This window comes from Lissotriton helveticus, chromosome 5_1 (genome assembly GCF_964261635.1).
Source record: "Lissotriton helveticus chromosome 5_1, aLisHel1.1, whole genome shotgun sequence".
In the NCBI taxonomy this organism is placed as follows: Eukaryota; Metazoa; Chordata; class Amphibia; order Caudata; family Salamandridae; genus Lissotriton; species Lissotriton helveticus.
This window is the reverse complement of record NC_136065.1, coordinates 1,030,233,086-1,030,249,928: the sequence shown is the minus strand read 5'-3', so window position 1 is coordinate 1,030,249,928 and position 16,843 is coordinate 1,030,233,086. Positions and strand designations below refer to the sequence as shown.

Sequence of the window (16,843 nt, the reverse complement as noted above, 5' to 3'; positions counted from 1 at the left end):
GGAGAAAATTGGGACTCTACGCCCATTCATGGAGGAAACCAACGTTAAACTTCAAACTCTTACAGATAATTGGTCGCAGATTGATGTCAGAGTCTCCTCAGTTGAGCAATCCATGGCATCGTTTCAGGAAACTCGTTCCTCGGTTTCTCATTTAACCGCGCAGGTGAACACCCTGCAGAAACAGGTGGAGGAGTTGGAAAACCGGAATAGACGGAACAATCTTCGCATTTATGGTTTGGCAGAAGGTCTTGAGGGCTCAGATCCGCGTGCCTTTTTCATATCTTGCCTCCCTAAAATGCTCCGCTTACCAGAAGGCACTAACCTCAACATTCAGCGTGCTCATCAGCTGGGTCGTCCTCCTGCTCTTGCCTCCTCTTCTCAGCGACCAAGAGGAGTAATTCTCTACTTTTTGGAGTACACTGATCTTTTGAAGGTTCTCACGGCTGCCAAAGCTTCACCCAATTTATCATGGTCTGGCTCCTCTCTCTTCTTCGCCCAGGATTATGCGAGGGCGACTGCGAATCGTCGGAAAGCCTTCTTAAGTATGAGAGATGACCTTCGTTCTATGGGTGCTAGATATGGACGTTATCATCCTTGTTTGTTTAAAGTCACCCACAACAACAAGACGACTACCTATGAAGATCCAATGCGACTACAAAGCTTCATTAACGCACATAAGACCTCTGCTATGGACACCTCCGGGCGTTCCTCCTCCTCTCCTGGCTGAGTGGACTTCTCGCTTGTTTTCATGATGCTCTTGTTTTCGACAAGTTCTCTCTTTCTATAATGTTCATTGTTCTGTCTGTTACCTCCCTTAAATATTATTGTTATTAGTCATTTTATGTTCTCTTTTGACGTCTGCTGGTACTTTCTTCTTATATATTCCTCCTTGTCTTCACAGGATCCCTTACCCGTCTGATGTGGTCTCCCCGGCCTCCTGCCAAGCTGACCTTGGATGTGTTACCTTGCCCGTGTGGTTCCACCCTCCCCCGGATCCTCCTTCTCGTTTTCTCCTCTTGTAGGTATGTTCCTCCTGAATTTCCCCCTCCTCTCCCCTTTTTTGTTCTTTGTCCTTCCTTTGTTGTTTCAATTTCCTAGTTGGTACAGGAAAGATACCTCTTTAATTTTTGGTTGCTCTTATCTTTATGCCTTCTCTCGTCTCATCCTCGTCTTCTTGAGGATCTTTCTCAATTCCACTTTCACCTTCCTTTATGTATATTACTATATTCTCATTCATCTTCTCTTCTTTCTTCTCCACTTTTTCTACATTCCTTTCTTCTTTTATTCCATCTCATTCTCGTATGTTTCCTCCTTTTTTCTTTCCTTTTCACTTTCAGTGTAAATTTCTCTCCCTTCTTACTCATGGGTTGCCATTTTTGTTATATCTCTTTGGTATTTTTTGACTTATTTTACATGCTATGTCTCTGAATATACTTTCATGGAATGTCAAGGGTATTAACTCCCCATTTAAGCGGCAGCGTATTTTATCACACCGTGCCAAACTGAATATTGATATTGCATTCCTCCAGGAAACTCATCTTTCTGATGTAGAATCTGTTAAACTATGTAGAGGTTGGGTGGGTGAGGTTTTTTATTCGCAAGGTGATGGTAAACGCAATGGGGTTGCAATTCTATGCCGCAGATCACTCCCTTTTACAGTCATTTCCCAAGAGTCCGATACCAATGGTAGATGGACGCATGTCAGACTATCGCTTAGAGGTGTTCCAATCTCTCTTCTCAATGTTTACGGTCCCACCACTGGTGAACCCCTTTTTGGCAGAATTTTCCCCACGCATAACACAATTCATGGATGATAATTTCATCCTTGCTGGGGATTGTAGCCAACCCTTAGATCCGTTTATAGATAGAAATTCTACTGTCACTTATGTTCCAACTAAGCCACACAAACTTTTTTCACAAGCCATATCCCAGCACAAACTTGTTGACTCCTGGCGCCTTTGCAATCCAACCCTGAGGGAGTATACCTTTTACTCTCCATTTCATGGATCTCAATCGCGGATTGACTATATTTTTATCTCACATAATCTTGCTCAAACACTCACTGCAGCTGAAATTGGTCCAATTTTACTCTCAGATCATGCCCCGGTTCTAGCTAGCCTTGACGTAATTCCCAAGGTTGAAGGACCCAAGAGATGGCGTTTTAATAATACTCTCCTCCTGGATCCCAAGTTCTCCACTTCTTTCACTGCTTTTTTTGATGATTTTTTTTTGTTTAATGATATCCCGCCCATTTCGAAACACACTGTTTGGGACGCTTTCAAAGCGGCTGCACGTGATTTCATTATTGGCTATGTTGCTAGAAAACGTAGGGCTGCTCGCCAATTTACTAACACCCTCCTTCATGACATTAAGCGATTGGAACACGCCTATTTCACTTCCCATTCCCCAGATAGTCTGACAGCCCTGATTGCTGCTAAGATTAAATTCAATGAAAAATCTACTGAAGATGCCTCCTTATATTTACTAAAGTCCAGTGCTAGGTTTTATGGTGGTAGGAATAAGGCTGGTAAAATTCTTGCCAATTACTTAAAGGTCAAACACAACAAGATGAATATTGAATCTGTTTTTGATACCAATGCTCACTTACAACATAAAGATGCCGATATCCTCTCTACATTTTCCCGCTTTTATGAGACCCTCTATACCTCTGACACCCACCCCTCTCTATCTTCCCTCACACATTTTTTCTCATCCATCCAAAAGCCTGCACATTTCCCTCTCGATCTCTCCCTTTCAGAAACTGACATCTCACAGAAGGAACTGCTCACTGCGCTCCAGCGTCTTAAACTTAATAAAGCCCCTGGTCCAGACGGTTTTACCGTTGAATTTTACATTCATTTCTCCAAGCTATTGATTCCCAAACTTCACTCCCTTCTTAACTCCTTTGTTGAATTTGGTGCTTCGTCAGGAACCTTTTCCGACGCACACATTTGTTTAATACCCAAACCTGGAAAAGATGTGCAGTATTGTAAGAACTACAGGCCCATCTCCCTTGTCAATATTGACTATAAAATCTTCGCTAAGGCACTGGCAATTAGGTTAGATCATTTTCTTCCTGATCTCCTAGGGGAAGAAAAATCTGGTTTTGTTAAGGGTCGTTTTATCACCGACAACACCAGACTTTCATTCAACATATTATCTAAATCCTCCCATTTTCAACATTCCCTCGCAGCGATAGCCCTGGATGCTGAGAAGGTGTTTGATAGGGTGGAATGGCCCTACCTTTTCCACACTCTTGGATGGTTTGGCTTTGGCCCTAAATTTATTTCTTTAGTCTCCCTGTTGTATTCTCGTCCTCGGGCTGCAGTATATGCAAATGGTTAAACTTCCCCCTACTTTGACCTTGGTAGAGGAGTTCGCCAAGGCTGCCCCCTTTCACCTTTCCTATTCAATCTTGCTTTAGAACCTTTCCTGTCCAAACTCCGTCAGAACCCTAATATCTATGGCTTTCAGGCCGCTGACTCTTCTATTAAACTTGCTGCTTATGCTGACGATATTTTACTTTTCACCTCAAATCCCACCGTTTCCATTCCTGCTTTCTTAGAGGAAGTGCGGATTTATTCCTCCCTTTCTGGCTATAAGCTTAAAAATGATAAGTGTGAGATTTTACCCCTGACCAAATTCACCTTTAAACCTGATTTCAGCACCTCTAATTTTACTTGGAGTCCCTCCCATATTAAATATTTAGGTTTGCACATTGCTCCATCCATCCCTGACACCGTCTCCCTATGCTTGACTAAATGTACTCAGAAAATCTCCGATCTCACAGCTAGGTGGCATCCTCTCTACTTGTCCTGGTGGGGTCGCCTGGACACTATTAAAATGATGTTATCCCCCATTATCTTATACACGATCTCTAATATCCCTGTCCCAACTAAATTTTTTAAGAAAATCAAATCAGTCTTATCCTCCTTTTTATGGCATAATAAAAAACCCAGAATGTCCCTTGCCAGACTCATTCGCCCCGCCTCTGAAGGCGGAGTTAACTTTCCGGATTTCCCAGCCTATCAGAAGGCATTTTTATTACGTCAAGCTTCCTTTAGGCTGCAAGATCCTGCCTCCCCATGCCCGCTATGGACTAAACTTGAGCGCCTCTTCCTCTCCCCTTTCTCCTTTGCTGAATAGATCTATTTTTCACGTAAACCTTCCTCGATTCCTACTCCCATTCATAAATTTACTGTCAAACTTCTTCTCTCCTCTAATCCTCCTCCCCCTACTTCTGTAGCTGATTTCCTTTCATCTACTATTTGGCATAACAAGTACCTTCTAATCCACCATAAACCCTTTTATTGGAAATCTTGGAGGTCCAAGGGACTGCTCTGGATTTCGCAACTGTTCTCAAATTCCAACTTCTTGCCTTTCCACACCCTATGTTCCACCTTTGACTTGCCCTCATCTTTTGCTCCCAAATACCTCCAACTCAAAGCAGCGGTGATGGAGATCTACACACAACTCTTGCAGACCTCTTCATCTCCTCTTTCTCCTGACCTTACTCTCCAACTTCATTCTACCCTGCAAGCTACTCCCAAAGCTTCCATTCTATACAGACACCTTCATGCGCATGCACTCATCAGGCCAAAATCTAAGGTTGAAGAGCAATGGGAACATTACCTTTCTTCCTCATGGCCTACTTCCTTTTGGGACAAGATTTGGACAAAAGTCCGTAAAACATCAAGGGCGGCATCTCTGACACAATCCATGTTTTTCATTTATAACCGTATGCTCCACACTCCTTCTACTCTTCACAAACGTTTCTCTACCACTCCAGATGTCTGTTGGTCTTGCTCCTTGCCTAATGCTACCTTGTTTCATATGTTATTTTTATGCAAGCATGTACATGATTTTTGGTTACAGGTCTGGGCTCAAATTAATGTCATTTTTCACACTTGTATTCCTTTATCTCCGACCCACCTCTTTGTGGGAAGTCTCTCCCCTTGTTGGGATGGGACTGATCTTCATGTTCGTATTGTGGATTTATTTATTAGCTGTTGCGTTTCAACAGATTACTGTTAATTGGAAAAGTTCCTCTACTATTTCTTTCAAAGCGTGGTGGTACAATGTTTGTCATAATCACAGACTAGACACTGCTTTTGTTTTTCCTGCCCAGTTGGCAGCCAAACGTGCAGATCTCTGGCTTCCTCTCACAATGTATTTAGATAGTTGTACCACTCACTCCTTCTGTCCACAACCTGTTCAGCAGGAAGTATCCAAACCCCCCTGATGTCCTTGTCATTTCACAATTTTTTCATCATTATTATCTGCTTATCCTTACTTGCATTTCTTTTATTGTTTAATATTTATGCCCTTTCTCTTTGCTTATTATTGCCCATGTTAAGTTTGTTATTGTTTTCTCAATTATAAATTGTACTCTGATTCTCCCCCTTTCCTGCCTTTCCCTCCCCATTCCCCATATAATTATTTTTGATGTAATATGTATCGTTACCTTTATATTATGCTTAATAAACTTTTATTGAACTGAAAAAAAAGAATGTTTTATTGACCAACCCCATTTCCTCTCCTTTCCAAGTCAACAACCACAAGCATATACTAAGAATACCTTTATTTGTCTACTGATAGCACACCACATATCCATAATGTTGACTGGATACATCACAAATTGTGGGTAGATGTACATATCTGAGTGGCATGACAAATAATTCAATGGCAACAGAGAAGATGAAAATGAACTGAGACATTAACCAATAAACTCAAAGAAAATATCCCTTGAAAGACTAACCTGGACCTCATAATTAGCAAACCTGAAAGCAGAAATTCTATCACCGCCGTCGTCAGCTCCTAACATAGAAAAAAAAAACAGGAAAATGTTTGGTTCAATTCTCTCTTGTAAAAGATCTAAAACAAATTGTACAAATGGTGTATGGTTGGTGCTAACAAGGTTAGATGAGCTTTGGACAAATTATAGATTTTTTCCCCAAAGGTCTTAAACCATTCTCGACTCTGAACATTTGCTATCCAATTCCATCACTCAACCAATCTGAACTTACTTTGCAATGACAATTAACATTTTCCTTGTTCATTACTGCAATCTTATTTTTATTGCCTCTTTAAAAGCATTTTTTTGTGAAAGTGTTTAGGACTATAAAGTATTTTGCATTGTATATGCTTTATAATGTTCATTAGTTTCAGCTATGGCTCTCCAAAGCATGAGTGTGATCAAGGACATTCCTTGAGGATACTGGGGAGTATCTCAATGCATAATCTGGGCGCCAAACATTATTTACAAAAACGTTTTTTTGATGCAGTGCCTTTACCATACAAAATGTGCAACACATGCAATTTCTGATGCTTTTACCATGCATACCTTTAACACGAGGGATGGGGTACCCGGGACCTAATTAGGCCCCTTTAGTAATTACTCGGCCCCAGGGGTTGGGGCCCCAGGGGCCTTTTAAGGATTGGGAGAGTTGGGCCGACTTACCGGACCCAGTGGCCAAACCCCTGCCATGCACAACTGAAGGCCCTGCGCAGCGTGGGATTGGTTGCCTTTGGGAGGGTTGGCAACATGGCCTGCCCGCAGGCCAGGCCCTGTGGTCAACTGCCAGCGGCGCACCGCTAAAGACTGTGCACAGTGTGGGACTGGCTGCATGTGGGGAGTTGGCTGCAGGCCAGGGACTCAGGTAATCCACCCCCACCATGTACGACTGAAGGCCCTGTGCAACATTGGGCTAACTGTCTTTGGTGAGAGAGTTGGCCACTGGGCCAGACCTTGTGGCCAACCCTCCACCACGCACAGCCAAAGGCCGTATGCAACGTGGGATCAGCTGCATGCAGGGGTTAGGTGCAGGTAAATATATAGGTAATGAAATATTACTTTACATTAAAAAAAATCACTGAAAAAACAAAAGGTTTATGTTATAGTTAGGTAAAATGTTCAGTAACAAGGTAACGCATTAAACTCTAAAAACCACAAAAGTTCACCAGTTATAGTGATCTCAAGTAGCTATAACTTGTGCTCTAAGGTAACTATAACTGACTGCCTTGCCATGCACTGCTAATTACCGCACATATTACATCACACGTGACATCTTCTATGACATCATTGATAATATCACTGCAACATTTGCAATTAAATTATTAATGAGAAAACTGTGCATGGCGGAGGCGCAGTTTTGGGGATCCGCGCGAAAAAACTATTTAAAACTATATATATATTTCCCTTACCTTATTTATACTTACCTGCGTGGTAAAGGCAAGTGGCGAATGCTCTCAAGTCCACCTCTCTGCCCCTTGTGAAAAACTCTTCCCCCTAAACCCTGTCATACAATGACCTTCGTTGCTCTGCTGAGCTTCTCAGCATACTATAGTGTCCATTTAAATCTTGCCTTAAGACAAACAATAAGCAGGTCCAGTGTGTATGACAGAGGTCACAAGAACAGTTCAGTTTCCTGTCTGGTCATGCAGCATAGCTGAGAGCTAATCTGTTTTTTTATACATGCTCTTGAAGAATGTAATTTAATACGTTAGCAATAGTCAATATAATATGAGATAAGTGTAGCTTTTTCTATGCATTATCTTAGATATATACATTACTAGGAATAGGTGGTGCCATTACACTTATACAAATTACATAGTTAGGAAAAGTTTAGTATGAAAACTTGTAATGACTAATTGTCTTCATAGGAATCTGTGGCACAAAATTCTCCCCGCACCATTATTTATTTATTTATTTCATTATTTGAAAAGTTTTTTTATAGCGCAAACATGACCATCACAAGCAAAGCTTCACCAGGACAGAGAGGTAACCATTATTTTTTTTTATTTCATTCCACGTGTAAGGGATGTTTATTCTTGGGAAGTGAAACGCATCTAACCGGGATTGTGTTAACACTGCAAGGGCCTCTATCATTTAACAAATGGTATACACTAAAAAGTATCACAGATTCATACAAACGAAGATAAAGATCCTACACCGTTATTAGATCTGGAAATACAACCTGCAGTCAAGGCGTATAGTGGAGGCATCTTCAGTGCCAACTCCAAACTAAACTGAGTCGAAGAAATCAGTTTATTTACATTCAAAGACTATACATGTGACTTTTGGGTCTTTCACATTTTTGACTCACAAAATAATTAATTTGCAGCACCAGTGCTAGTATATACACTTTATATCTGCCTCTAGTGGTGACTAAATTCCTCTTTCTTACCCTAATCACTTCCATCCTTTACCATCATGCGCATGTCCCTGGGGGTTGGTATGGCCCTACAGGCTGGGCTGACTATAGATCCTCGCACAAGAAGAGACGTTTTGAGTGGCCACTGATCGTGAAATTTGAAAAGAGTAATGGTCAAGGACCAAAGCTAGAGTGCACTTTGGGGAATGTGTATATGTCTTTTGGTACATTTGTGTGTACGAACGTGTTGGTAGGAATAGCTCTGCACAAGATCAGGGTGCAAGGACAATGTTATGTATGTAGTGGGAGGAGTACAGCTGTGGGCATATTATGTAATAACTGACACATGAATGTATAGCATATGATGTTCATGATAGGCACATGACAGGGTTCCATTCTCATTCTTGGCCGATTCATTGCCATGCTTGGCACTGAAGTGCAAGGCCATACAATCTCAATTAATGGCTTTGGACAGGGTATGTACCTGTGCATTTTATGGCAATATTTGGCATCTGAGTACATTGGCATAAGATGTAAAATCAATCGCCATGATGGAGATAACTGTCTTGGCATTTAACGCATACTTGGCATATTATCAAACTAGCATATTATGTCAATGACTGGCATGACGTGGTCGCTTACATGGAATATGATGTAAATACTTTGCATGCAAAAAGCGGGGTGTGAGAAAGCAACATTTAGCATTTAATGGGTTACCTGCTTGGACGCTTGGATGGAGTACCTTACGTGAAATGTGACACAAAGCATGAACCTTTTGAAAGTTAAACATCAGCGAGAAACTGTGTGCAAGAATAGGAGACCAAATGTTAGCACTGAATGGTGAAAGTTGAGTTTGTGAGGCCGTACAGTTCATCAGACTTAGATTGTACCAGGACATTTAAGGAAATGTATGAACATGTGAATTTATGGATGGCATATGGCACCATACATGGGCCATACCCCATTTCTGCGGAAAAGTACAATGCTCATTAGAGCAAAAGTGATACATTCACTAAAACAAAACGAAATGCTGGCTTTTATGGATGTGAAACTCATCCTAAAACCTATGTTGATGCTTCTCATTGAAACACAAGAAGGCCTGCACCCTAATCCCACTTTATGGAGCTTCTAGAAGCCTTAATGCCCATAAGGTTCTTATGTTGTGTTTCCAAGTGTGGAACTCTAATTTCTCTCGCAATTCAAACTGTGAGTCATGAGGTATATGATCTTATCTAGCCTCAAGGTACCAAACTGACCTCACCAGTAGTATTGTGGAACAAAAAGAGAGCATTTACAAACCTAGTAGACAGTGATATTGGAATAATATTTCATATGATTTGTTGATACATATTGCTGAAGCTATGGCACCATTTCCTTGGTTCTTTTGAATATGTGGCTACTACTATTGCATTACATGGCCCGTGGAGGCATTTTATTAACTATATTTGTAGACCTTATGGTAACTATAATCAACTCTACTATCTGAAGTCAGAATCTATAAAATATTTGCTATCTAGGCGATGGGTTCCTATTTTAAGTTGTATGATCCCTGTTGGCAGAGCAGCAGCAGCACTGTTCTTTAGATTTCTAACCAGACCAATGGATCTGTTGTACGAGCCCAAGACTGTGAGAACCCTATAATTTATTCTTACCATCCCGATTCTTCCAATTATATTCTCAGACATACAATATGGCTAATTATCCACGTAGGACAGATGGGGTCTTATATTCTTTTTTAGTCAATTAGACTAATATCTAAAGTCTGAAGTTCTTGCTAATGTCAACTTTGGTTTGTCCCTGTCCGGGAATTTGCAAGGACAGTGCTTTGCATTTCAGGGTTGGTTCTTGTGCTGTGCTCAGGGTACGCCATGATTTTGGAGGGGGCCACAAACCCACAAAGGAGCTAAGCTAAGTAGATGCTTAGGCACCAGTCTGGATATGTATAACATTTTCTCCAAGATGCGCCCTACTATTCTTGGACTTTTTTTCCACAAACTATTGTCATTTGAATGTATTTGTTTCTTGTTTCTGAACTTTGCATCGCTTTGAAAGTGCTGTGTCAGGCACAAGAGACATTATGCCTAGAACCGCCCTTACCACACGGTGAACAATAAAAACTGCAGTCCAACTCCTCAAACTTACCCATCATCTGTCAAACCTGGGGTTCTCATAAAAAACAAGTAATCAGAAGCCTCTTTCTAATGAAGCCCTCACTGAATTTCCCTTTCTCCACCCTCTATTCCCTTCAGTGTCTGGTCTCCACCTTCAAGCCATATGAATGAGGGCAATACGCTTCCACTGTCTGGGGGAGGCTGTCCTCACCCAATCCTGTGCTGAAGCAGTTGTCTTTTCTATGAATACTTTGATTCAAACTTTAAGGGCGAATAACACAAATCATCCATTCCAGCATTTGAAGAATACCTTTTATGATGTTGCATTTTTTATCATGTATGTAACCGGCATACAGACTTTACAATGAAGGCATTACTATGTGTTGCACATACCACACAACAGTTACCACATATGTAAATCAAGCGTGTCATTTTCTTGCATTTTATAATGTGGTTTTTACCCAGTAGGTACATGTGTTTAAATGTATTTTAATAAGGTCATTAGGAGGTGCAAGGAGTATTAAGGGTTGTTATGTGAATATTGAAAAAGTTGATGTCAATTTGAAGGACAGTACATTTAAGTATAAAAACGAAATTGCATCTCTATTGACAAATTCGCCAGTTGTGAACTCCACGTCAACCCGACTCAGAAACACGTAATCAGACAGGCTCCGAGACCCAGGCTCGAGGTCACTGATTGACAGATCAGAGGCGGGGTGGCACGTGGCAGGCAGACAAATGCAGAAACAGGAAACCCCAGACCAATCCTGCAGACAGGGGTAGTGACACCACAATGGTCCAGGGAGATTGACTCCAAGAAAGTACACATGGCTGGAGGGATAAGCGCATTCCCAAAACACCATAAAGTCAGATGCCATATGAAGATAGGAACACATAGCCAATCAGGACACAACACACACAATACACACAGTAATCACATGTTCCCCAAGTCTGTGTCCACGCAAGGTCGAGGCCCACCTGAATTCCTCACCCAATTTATTAATTTATGGCTCCAAAGATAGAGGTCCACAGTCCTTACCAAAAATGGATTGACAAAACTATTTTATTGCATTTGAAGAATTGGATAAAACCGAATGTAATTTGAGACAGTCCTCAGACCCGAGGCCTATAATTATTCTCCTGGCCGCACTGTTTAATCAAACAAACTATTCCTGTTTTGCCAAACGCCCCTTGTCTCTTGTTTTTTCAAGGTATTTCCCTTTCAAGCAACAGTGGGATGGTTAAGGGTATAGGGTTTTTAGGGTTCATGGCTCAGTAGGTGCATGTAGGAGGTTGCAAGCGATTTTTCGGGCTAAGGGATGTGTAAAGGTTAGTGAGGTGTATGTAGGTGGTAGTAAGGGGTTTTTAGGGCTCAGTGATGGGTAAAGGGTAGCAAGGCATTTTTAGAGTTCAGGGTTGGGTAAGGATATGCGATTATAAGAATTTTTAGGGTTTTGGTTTGGGTAAGGGAAGGAGTAAGTAAGGGATAATAAGGGGTTTTAGGTCTCAGGGATGGGAAGGGGTTAGTGAAAGGCAGTGCGGTTGTTTTTTTAGGTTCACAGATGGGTAATGGTGTAAGGATGTAAGGGTTTTTAGGGTCCAGGATTGGATAGGGTTAAGTAAGGGGTAATAAGAGATTATAGGATTCAAGGAGGGATAAGGGTAGGGGTTTCAGGGGGCAGGGATTTAAAGGATTTTAGGGTTGAAGGTTAAGTTAGGATAGGGGTAAGTAAGGTGTACTAAGGAGGGTAGGTGGTAGTAAGGGGTTCTGAGGATTCAGGGAATTGTAAGGCTATGGTGTGGTAAGGAATTTTTAAGGGTAGTGGGATTAGGAGAAGGGTAGAGACAAAATATGAAAAAGGGGGGGTTTGGCAGAGCTCCTTTCCGAAAAAATGTGTCTGTGCGAGCATGTGCATATATATATACCACCAAAGTGCCCTGTGAGGAAGAGGAGAACGATGGAGGGACCAAGGTCTAGAAAGAGCCCTGTCAAGCAGACTCTCAGAGCGAGATGTGAGGAGATCGCTGCTGCATTAATCAGGTCATTGCTCATGTGCACAACTGAGTAGGCGACCCCATATGCCAGGAGAGAAGAGATGAAAGATAGCCATGGAAGAGACTGCCTTGTGATAAGGGCCAAAGCCTTGTGTGGCAGTTGTGTGGCAAACTCATGTGCCAGGAGGGGCTGCCAGCAATACTTGTGCCATGTTGATTAGGCCAGAGCATGTAGACTGTGAGCACTGGGTGCAACGAGGACTAAACCTGGTCCGACCCCATTGACTAAACAAGGACACTGTGGGAGCACTGTCACCTAAGTTCAGGATCGATGACCGGAGTGTCAGAATCACCCCCACCTCATTAGTGTGGAGACCGCAGGAGTGCAGGAAAGCTCAAATCACTGCCGGAGCGCGACTGCGAGGGAGAAAGAGCCTGCATCCCTGCTGAGTGCAGCAGACTCACCTGATCAGGACCAGAGACGCTGCAAGTGCCCAAGGATAGAAAACACTCCAGGACTCTCCACGCTTCACTCCTACCAGAGTAATAGAAATCTGCTTAAGTTCTTCGGACTTGACCAAGTACCTCATGATGCGAGAGGTAGGGACAGAGAGTTGAAACTTTGAAGATTGGAGTCTAGGTATATAATTGATTTGCAAACAAAACACCCATGGGATTGAACAGTAGTGAAGAATCGGGGGTACACTTATAAACAAAAATAAAACAAGAAGAAAAAAGATAGGAGAAAGCGGTCTGCAAAATAGAATTGGTAATTGAATTCACCGTATCCATTTAACAACAATGTTATGAGCACATAAGCCCATACAGGGCGTGATATGTAGATAGCATGTTCAGAAAATCTAACATAAGAATAGCCCATCCACAGAAGCGGAGTGCAATGGAGGATGGGACAAACAGTTTGTCAAAATGTAAATAATGTGTAAAATGGAAATAATTTTCATGTAATAGAATGAACTAATTAAATATCTTTGTGTAATAAGAACATGCTAAAAGATGGCACTCCGGTTGACTTAACAATGACGTCCGTCTTTGATGGTATGAACACGACGTAATTGATGTAGCTTTAAAATGAGAGAAAGTATGGTGGCCGCCTACATTGAGAAACGCGATTTGATGACGCATCTGCTTACCTTAATCCTTAGTATTTTTCTGCAAATTGCCCACATCTCATTTCAAAGTGCACAGCCTCTCCTTTAAAATTCATATTCCTGAATCCCAACAGCTACCCTCCTGTAGCTCATCTATTACTAATGCCAATAATGTACACAAATTCACATGTCCCCTCTCACTAAAGCTCACACATAACACTGTATCTGAACTCAGACAAGACGGAGGTCCTCATCCTCGGATCCACCCCATCGGCCTGGGACAACTCCTGGTGGCCCACCTCTCTAGGCACAGCCCCGGAACCCACGGACCACGCACGCAACCTGGGGGTCATCCTCGACTCCACCCTCTCCATGACCAAGTCAATGCCGTATCAGCATCCGGCTTCAACACCCTCCGAATGCTCCGCAGAATCTTCAAATGGATCCCTATCAACACGAGAAAGACCGTCACCCAGGCCCTCGTCACCACCCGACTTGACTACGGGAACGCCCTCTACTCAGGAACTGCTAACATGCTCCTAAAACGGCTTCAACGAGTCCAGAACGCCTCAGCTCGACTGATCCTCGACGTCCCCCGTCGCTGCCACATCACACCCCACCTGAGAGGCCTGCACTGGCTCCCCGTCAACAAGAGGATCACCTTCAAGCTCCTCCTCCACAACACCGGACCTACCAACCTCAACAGCCGACTCAGCTCCCACACCCCCTCCCGAAGCCTCCGCTCACCCAACCTCACCCTCGCTACAGTCCCTCGCATCCGGAAAACCACAGCCAGCGGAAGATCCTTCTCCTACCTCGCCGCCAAGACCTGGAACACCCTCCCAACCACCCTATGACAGACGCAGGACCTACTGGCCTTCAGAAGACTCCTCAAGACCAGGCTCTTCGATCAGTAGCAGCACCCCCCCCCCCAGCACCTTGAGACCCTATTGGGTATGTAGCACGCTCTAGAAATGAAATGATTGATTGATTGATTGATTGAACACTTAATAATTTACTCTACCACATAGAAAAATTTGTCAAAGCATGGAATGGTTTCCTTAAGAGCACACACCAATTTCCAATCCCCTTTAAAAAAACACTAACCTTGGGTTCTACTTAAGCATGCTGCCCTGCGTAAAGAGCTTCAGTGCGACGTTAGGTGCATAAGCAATATATAAAAACAATTACAGTATTAAATATAGTCCTGTTGACCTACATTAATACTAACTCCATAAGAGTGGAGAGAGGATGTAGTGTCATGGCCAGAGCTGTCAACTTTAAAACTGGGGATCCAGGTTCCAATCTTGGCGTCAGATCAACATCCTGTAATTCTGAACATATCACTTAATGTTCCGCGCCTTTTAAAAAACAAAATGAATGTTGCCTTGTGTGATGTAACTGGTGGTCATGTAAAAAACTCCAATACCTTTGGGTCAGGTTTGCGTTATTAAAACTGAAACAACTAAAAAAAAAACTGCCTGCGGCTGGGCAGTGGATTGTAGTTTATACAGGCTGTATAATCTTATACTGCTTGACACTTTCACATTCACAAAGACAAAACTGCTAAGGGTCATGTCCATCAGTCAGACAGAGCTATTTTGCCTTAGAGCCAACTCAGCCCAGCACACCTTTTAGATAATGATCCCATTACAAAATAATATCACACCTCGGTGTTCAGTACATTTTCAAGACATGGTTCTAGTGAACATCAAACCTATAAAGCAAATTCCACTTTCCACCAAACACAACTTTGATACTAACATACAAGAGGGGCCAATGTATATGCCAAATCTTATTGAAAATTAATATTGGTTGAGGACAGAAACATCTTTGCAAACTACTCTTAGATAAGTTGTAGAAATTGCTGGGCACTATCCAATCAGTCTCAAACATACACCTGGTTTGAACAAAGTAGTTGGAACTGAGGTTCACTGCTTGAACCCGGCATAGGCTGCCCAGAAATCCAAGACCCCAGGTGATCTGCAGGATCATACTGCATTCATGTACCACCTTTCCACATCATTCCTTGTTAATTGCAGTATCTACATGTGTGTAACACGCAACTCGGAAACCTCAAAGTGACAGCAAACCAGCTTGGCCAATAATGCATTTGTGGCCAGTCAAACAAGTGCACATGGAGCAGTTAAAGCACAGATGTACAAAGCCTAGATATGGAGAAGGCAAGGCATGCAATGCAACCCACAACTCTGAAAAGAAAGCACTGTATGTAAAAGATTATGAACTAATAGCAGACTTATGTCACATGTACAGTGTCATTGACAGAACAGAGAGAAATCAGGTCCAGTACTCACTAAGTTGGGGTAACATATTATGACTCACCACTTTCAAAGTTCACCAGTCCCCACTGGTGGTTACTACTTTTCCTGGATTTCCAAAGAGGTTTTATTTGAGGGGATAAAAGTGATCTTTAGGGAAGAATGACAAAATAGAGAGAGAGAGAGAGAGAGAGAGAGAGAGATCTAGAGAGAGAGAGAGAGAGAGAGAGAGAGAGAGAGAGAGAGAGAGAGAGAGAGAGAGAGTGAGTACCCATGCTACTCCATTCACATTGATCCTTTGCCCACACTTTGGAAAGTACAAAAAGCATGCTACACTCTTGCATCAAAAATAGGCACTAGACTTTAACTAAATTCTTTGATCTTCCTGCCTGTAGTATCGACCTTTCCCATTCTCTGTGTCTGAGACCCAAGGCAGTGGACAATCATGCATCTCTGTATGTCCAGATGACCAAATGCGTTTACAAAAAACACAAATTGTATAAATGTCTAAAGGCCAGCCTGCCAATATATCAAATCAATACAACATTTGAGGGGACTGAACTGACCTAAACCACATATAACTAAACCAGAAAACAAAAAACAAGCACCCAAAAATATATTTCATTTGATGCTCACTCATACAGGGACTCTATTCATTAAAGTCTTTCTCAGCTTTAAAATTAGATGGAAACATACTGGAGAATGACATCCTTTGGCAAAGCTAGAAACTGTTCCAGATGCTGCGTACACTCACCATGGATCGTTGCACTCGGTGAGGGTTCTGGAGTATAAAACTCTTCAGGGCCCGTGGAACCTTCCACTTCCTGAAAACAAACGGCTGGTTCAGTATTAAAAAATACATTATTTGAACGTGTATTTTCTATTAATATCACCAAAGGAACTATCAAAAGGACTAAAATCATTGATGCCATACATTATATTAAAACTAATACTTTTCAATTACAAAATGAATGCTAAAACAGTTAAGAAATGTATTGTGTGAGTAAGGCATCAGTATATTTGTGTTCATGGCAATATTATATATATATATATATATATATATATATATATATATATATAAAGCATTTTTTGATTTGCTAATAACTTTGACGTCGTTTGACAAATGGTGTTAACCCATTCAGTAGTGGTTGAGAAATGCAAAAAATAATAGTAAAAAAATCAATTTCATATAGGAA

General features: G+C 41.9%; 1 protein-coding gene across 1 annotated transcript in view; it reads right to left on the bottom strand.

Annotated features, from left to right (window-relative positions):
* Positions 1-16,843, bottom strand: part of HPS1 (HPS1 biogenesis of lysosomal organelles complex 3 subunit 1) — a 314,105-nt gene that overhangs the window by 48,900 nt on the left and 248,362 nt on the right. Inside the window, exons 10-11 of the mRNA XM_078643558.1 lie at positions 16,402-16,471; positions 5,759-5,817 (exon numbers count right to left, since the gene is read on the bottom strand). Of these exons, the coding sequence (XP_078499684.1) occupies positions 5,759-5,817; positions 16,402-16,471 (129 nt within the window). The remainder of the gene's footprint in view (positions 1-5,758; positions 5,818-16,401; positions 16,472-16,843) is intronic.